General features: G+C 52.9%; 1 protein-coding gene across 1 annotated transcript; it reads right to left on the bottom strand.

The window, feature by feature from the left end:
- Nucleotides 1-131: 131 nt before the first annotated feature.
- Nucleotides 132-2,992, bottom strand: LOC122623819 (SET domain-containing protein SmydA-8). The gene is made up of 2 exons (XM_043803163.1): nucleotides 1,874-2,992; nucleotides 132-743 (listed from the first exon to the last, which is right to left on the bottom strand). Exons 1-2 carry the CDS (start codon nucleotides 2,840-2,842, stop codon nucleotides 306-308), a joined length of 1,407 nt encoding a protein of 468 aa, XP_043659098.1. The 5' UTR covers nucleotides 2,843-2,992; the 3' UTR covers nucleotides 132-305.
- Nucleotides 2,993-6,000: the final 3,008 nt, after the last annotated feature.

Here is a 6,000-nt window from a genome sequence, read left to right as displayed (position 1 = left end):
GTGGCAATTTTCAACTTGTTGGTCAATCGCAGGCCGCTGATCTTCGTGGCTAGTTGGCTGCTCATATTTATTGTCAGGGGCCAGAGGCGCCCCTCAGAAGGGGTGCCACATAAAAACACGGATTGCACATGTGTATAGTTCGAAGGGGTTCGGTGTTTATTGGTTCCTTAAGTGACTACGAATAAAATAGCAACAAAGGGCACGGATGCGATGCACCAAACCCCGAAAAATACGCACTCACAAAAGCACTCATTCATTCACACTCAAAAAAATAGAGTTTAACAGCTCGGGAGGCGAGGATGTGCTCATTGAATCTCCCCGGTGATCAGCTTCTTGAGGGTGCACTCTCCGGCGCCCAGCTTGTGGATGATGGCCAACACCTCCTCGCGGTAGCGATCCATGTGGCCCATCTCCTCCGGGGTGTACTCCTCGTGGTCGAACCGCGTCATCCGCCAGATCACATTCAGCTTGGCCTCGATCAGCACGTAGTTGGAGGAGGGACAGAAGCGCGGACACATCTCGTTGATGAAGTGGATCATGTCCTGCACACTGCACGAGTTGATCCGGTTGTTGATGGTGTTCAGTGCGAAGTCCTGGTACTTGGCCATCTTCGCGTGCGGGAACACGTTCTCGCAGGTGATGCAACGCCAGTCCGGCTGCAGTGTCCGCGTCTGGACGGGAATCACCAGGCCACGGCAGCCCTGTTCTCGGCAGAAGAGCGCCGACAAGTAGGTGCCGTTCTCCTGCAAGAAGATCGTGGTCAGTGGAGCAAAGGATTGGGGTTCAGAGGATCAGAGAGTCAGAGAATCAGAGGATCGGGTATTGAATATGCAGTCAAAGATCCGGCGGATTCACGTCCGCCTCTGTCCATTCACGGCGTACAGTTCGTTCCACTCCAAATCGAAATGGAAATGGAAATCGAAATTAACATTTGCGAGTCATGCTCATGGAAATTTTGGGGGTGTGTGTTAGTAGCTCGGGAACTTTGGATCACCACATTAAAGGCATATATGTATGTAGGTAAATAGGATCAATGGACTGATAATATAGGCCTCTGAAATGTTTTAAAATGCGTTTTACGCGTATATTCAATAGGAAGTCTACAAATAATTGCCGAAATACCCAAGGTAAAAAGGACAGGACAAATATGTCCTTTAGTTCGCCCAAACTACGAGTAATTGTGTTACCAAGCCCATCAGGCAGCCAATTTGCCAGCCAAAAGCTTGTGTGCCTGGTGGCACATTTTTTGCTCCCTGCGGGCCAGTTGGTCACTGGCCATCCCTCCTGGGCGCGCCCCTGGGCCCTGGTTGATGCAAATCATAGAACTAATTTAATTAGGGAACGCATTTGTGTCAGGGGGCCTGGCCAGCGGCCACTGCCAACGCCAGAGGCCATTATTCAACTCATCCCAGAGCGGCGGAGAGCGGCCACATAAATAGATGTGGCCGGATATGTGGATCGTCTACGTACAAGTATATGCCCCTGCCCCTGCCCCTGCCCCTGCCCATGCCATGCCATGCCACACACATCCCCACACACTGACATCGGCGTTGGCCAAGAAATGTGTCCGAAATTCAAGTGAAATGCTTTTCAAATTTCGATTATTGTTTCTTGTTGTGGGTCACATAGATGGCAGTGTTTTCTGCGTTGAAGTGCGGTTTCTGGCGGCTGAGGAGTAAAGGAAGCTGGGAAATCCTGCAGAGCATAAAGCTACTGTAAAGGAGCTAGCTCCAGGATTGTCACTAGCCAGGAAGCAACTCAATGAAGCTAGAAACTAGATGGTGCTAAAGCAATGGGTCGAGCGGGGAAGAAGGATAACAGGATAACCGGATAAGCAGGAGACCACGATTCCCATGGACATGGGCGTACTCACAGTGTTGTCGTGACACCGCACGCAGTCGCAGGCAAAGTGCTTGGTCATCTTGAGGAAGATGTTCCGGGTGAGGTTGCCCCAGAGGATCTTGGTGTAGGTTGTGGTAATCTCGCCGCCCTTGGGAATATCGCGCGCAGCCCGCACCACCGCCAATCGCCCGTCCTCGAAGTAGTGACTAGCATTCGGGGTGCACTCGTGGTTCATGATCGCCGTCAGCGGGAACAGACCACGCAGCAGCGTCTCGTGGCCACCGGAGCGGCAGGGCGCCTCGAAGGCATTCGTATTGAGCACGCCCACGATGCGGAACAGCTGGTCCATGAACACCCGATCCGTGGTGGGGAAGTTGCGGAAGCACTGCGCCGCCTGGATGATCTCACGCCGGTAAGCGCGCTCCGCATTCGCCTGCATGGCGTCCACCAAATGCCGCTGTTCCTTGCCCAAGTGGAAGACGCGCACTGCCGTTAGGATCCGCAGCGACAGAGGATTCACCTGCTCCTGCTCGGCATCCACGTCCTTGGGCTGCCAGCGGCGGAAGTGCTCGCACTCCGCCTGGTGCTCCTCGGAATCCGAACAGGTCTCGCATACGGGCAGGGTGCAGCGATGCCGGCACAGGAATCCCGTTTGCGGCAGCGTCTCATGGCAGCAGATGCAGCTGCTTAGTTGACCCTTGCGCGCCGTCGGCCCGGTGACCAAGGCCCGCTCCTGGAAGATCAGCTCGCCGGCGGCTATGTCTCTGGTGGCGAACACCCCGCGACCGGCCACCGTGGAGGAGCTGATGGTCCAGTTGGGCTGCTCTTGGCGCAGATCGCCCAAGTGGGCGTCTATCAGCTGGGCCAGCTGCTCGGGCGTGGTGTCGCGACACGGGGCCATGTGGGCGCCCAGGGCGGCCAGTGTGGTGTCTCCTCCTCCACTTCTTCCTTCTCCTCCACCGCCTGCGCGAGGGGGCGGGCACTGGGCGGCAGCAGACATGGCGACTGCGGTGGGAGGTCGGTCGGAACTGCGGCGAACCAACACGACGCGCGGCAACTCGGCGAGTGAAGATGTCTCCGCGCAGCTGGGCGGACTACGCGGGAATAGCAGCGATATAGTGGCGACAGCGACGACAGCAGCAACATGAGCAGCGGCAGCAGCAGCAGCAGCAACAGCAGCAGCAACAATAGCAACAACTGACTGCCGACAGTGGAAGCAACCCAGCAACCCAGCAAAGCAGCGACGCTTATGACGTGGACACACCGACGCCCTCGGAGAGCATTAGACACAACTAAAAAAACACAAATTAGAGGCATCCACCAGGGAATGGGGAAAGGGGGATGGGGGAATGGGCGACAGGCGAAAGGGGGGCTAGGAGGTGGTGAACGGGGCACGGAGGGCAATGGGGGGGAGACAACAGCGACAACAGTCAAATATGATTTTTTTTCCACGGCACACGCACGCTGAAAAGAACACACACTCGCGGCCAAGTTCCCATTTACGAAATCCAAAATAACATTTCCTCCGAAGGAAAGAACTTGAGCATTGTGCTCATTGTTTTGGCCAAAATTGTGGTTATTTTTAGGCGGCAAACCCGAACGAGAACTTCTAGCACAACTTATAGACAACTCAACACAAAAGATTCACAAATTCAACATTGAGCAAAAAGAAAAGTTTTGATTCGAAACGATTTCGAAGTGGGGAACGTGGAGCCACTTGGTGTGCCACTTGGTGTGCCACTTGGTGCGCCACTGGGAAATAGAGACATTTGGCTGGGACGACGCAAAGCGGATTTTGCTTTTGACTCTTATTCAATTTGTGCTTGAGCTGTTGTTGCCGTGTGTGGTTGTTGCTGGCGCTGTGCTGTGGTTGCTGTTGTTGCTATTATTGCGTTCAATTGGATTCGCCAGTGTGGGGCCATCGGTGGAAGGGTGGAGAGGGGGGTGAGGGAGAGGGGGGTGTACGATCGTGAAAAGCACTGATGCAGCCATCAGCCATCAAAGAACATTTCCCGCTGCCAATTTGTTCGCCAAACACCTCAGTGTGACTGGCACCCCCTTCTCCGAAGTCTGCTTGCGGTTGGTTTTGGACGCCATAAAGTGAGGCGAAGCCCTAGGAGCACCACCCATCTCATCCCCAACCCCATCCCCATCCCCATCCCATCGCTATCTCCATACGATTTCTGCCACCCTGCGACAATCTGAACGGCTGGCAAAATTATCTGTGGAGATGCAGAGCCACTGATACCAAGCGTGTTTGTCTCCCACGCTTCTACACTGACCGAAAATGTTTGTACGACGCAATAGGGCGCTTTTGGTTAAGACTAAAGAAACTCCAAGAGTACAACAATCCTGGCTGCCAGTGCAGCCCACTTTCGGCGGCTTTCACTACATATGGCAGTGCGTGTGGCCGGGACATAAATTAGGGCTTCGCTGGCCAACGAGTTGCGTGTTCCAGGGGCAAACGGAACAAAGACACCAGGCGGCGAAACGAGGTGAGTGTGGCAACACGTGACCTGCTGGCGAGCGGGACTGCGACTGGGACCGGGACCGGTACCAAGACCTACCAGGATTGCGGTGGCTCCACTCCCAGCTGTTCACTTCCCGTCGCGAATGTCACGCACTGTCATGTGACATGTCCCGCAGTGGAGTGGGTTCGTCCTGCCACGCCCATCGCCTGCGGTAATACGTAAATCAGTTGTAAAGCGTACGACCTCCGTTTTCCCTGCACCTCATACCCACTTATAGTTTGCCCACATTCCAAATCTATTTTCACTTTTACCCGCATTCCATTTGGCCCAATCGAACGGAAGCTAGACTGAGTGGCATGAAGCGAATAGAACGCACTCGAATGCCAAATATCAAAAAGCGTGAAAACCAACTGAAAAATTACAGGGTACGTTTGGGCATTATCGATCACAAGTGTTTTACAGCTATCGTAATGAATAGTTTTTCATTTGGGATAGGGAATAGTTAGCTATGTTTATTGGCAGAACAGTCATTTTAGCTCTGCCACCTTTTTTGGCTTGCCAGGTTTGTGGATTATTCTTTAATAAAATATTATTAAAAAAAAAATAATTCGTTTGCGCTTTTTCGATGTTGCCTTCTTTTCTGCGGGGTCTTTTTTCTGCCTCTGGCTGCACGATGCATACTTCTGGGCAGCAGGCTGAATAAAAAAACGCTGCCAGCTTAAATGGCCACTGCCAGCTGTTCAAGTTTTTCGGCTACCAGGCGAACAGAATCTGCAGCAAGTGCCAGCTGGTAGTGCGAACTGAATTGAAACAGCTGATCCTCTTTCAAGATGGCCGTCCCATACGTTTTTCCAGACCAATAGCCAGCCAGCGATGAGGGGTAACCGTTATTTATTCCATGAGCCCGGCCTATACGTCTTTCCAGTCAGCAGCCAACGCACCTGTCAGCCTGCCACCCACTGACAATTCTGTTTGCCTGGTGCTTTGAGACTGAGAACTCACCAATTTCCGACAAAATTCCCAATGCGGCGTCCTTTTTCCCAGTCAAAATGACACTTTTTCGGATCCCAGATACCAGGCGAACAGAATCCATAGCAAGCAGCAGCTGGCAGCTCGAAATCAATTGAAACAGCTGATCCTTATCCATGATGGCCGCCCTTATTCATGATGGCTGCCCTTTCGATACCTCCAGTAGCCATTAGGCCAATAGAAAGCCAGCGATGGAGGGATAACATAAGATTTATCATAATGGCCGCCCTACACTTTTTTCCCGTCAGCAGGCAACGATCATGTCCGCTTGCCCCCTACGCAAATTTATGTTCGCCTGGTGCTGAGCCACCGTGAATTCACAGATCTCGCCCACAATTTCCGACCCGGCATCATTTTTCCCAGTCAAATTGCCACTTTTCGGGATCCCAGATACCAGGCGAACAGAATCCGCAGCAAGCAGCTGCTGGCAGCTCGAAATCAATTGAAACAGCTGATCCTTATCCATGATGGCCGCCCTTATTCATGAGGGCTGCCCTTTCGATCTCATTCGACCAATAGGAAAGCAGTGCAACCGTTACTTGGGATCTGAGTGCAGAGCAGTGATGAGCGACCGCGTTGTTCTTGTGTTCGTGTCACGATTTTAGCACGATAGGCACGAAGCTCCCTTGCATTGCATGGATGCGTGCCGATCTCAAGG

This window comes from Drosophila teissieri, chromosome X, assembly GCF_016746235.2.
Source record: "Drosophila teissieri strain GT53w chromosome X, Prin_Dtei_1.1, whole genome shotgun sequence".
NCBI lineage: Eukaryota > Metazoa > Arthropoda > Insecta > Diptera > Drosophilidae > Drosophila > Drosophila teissieri.
The sequence above is the reverse complement of the archived record's forward strand: the minus strand, read 5'-3'. Positions and strand labels throughout refer to the sequence as shown.

What these genes read in the sequence shown, in the direction of transcription:
- LOC122623819 (XM_043803163.1), bottom strand. Translation starts at nt 2,842, where the DNA reads ATGTCTGCTGCCGCCCAGTGCCCGCCCCCTCGCGCAGGCGGTGGAGGA. An exon ending in TGCGGTGTCACGACAACACT is followed by an intron (nt 744 to 1,873) that starts GTGAGTACGCCC and finishes ATCTTCTTGCAG; the next exon opens with GAGAACGGCACCTACTTGTC.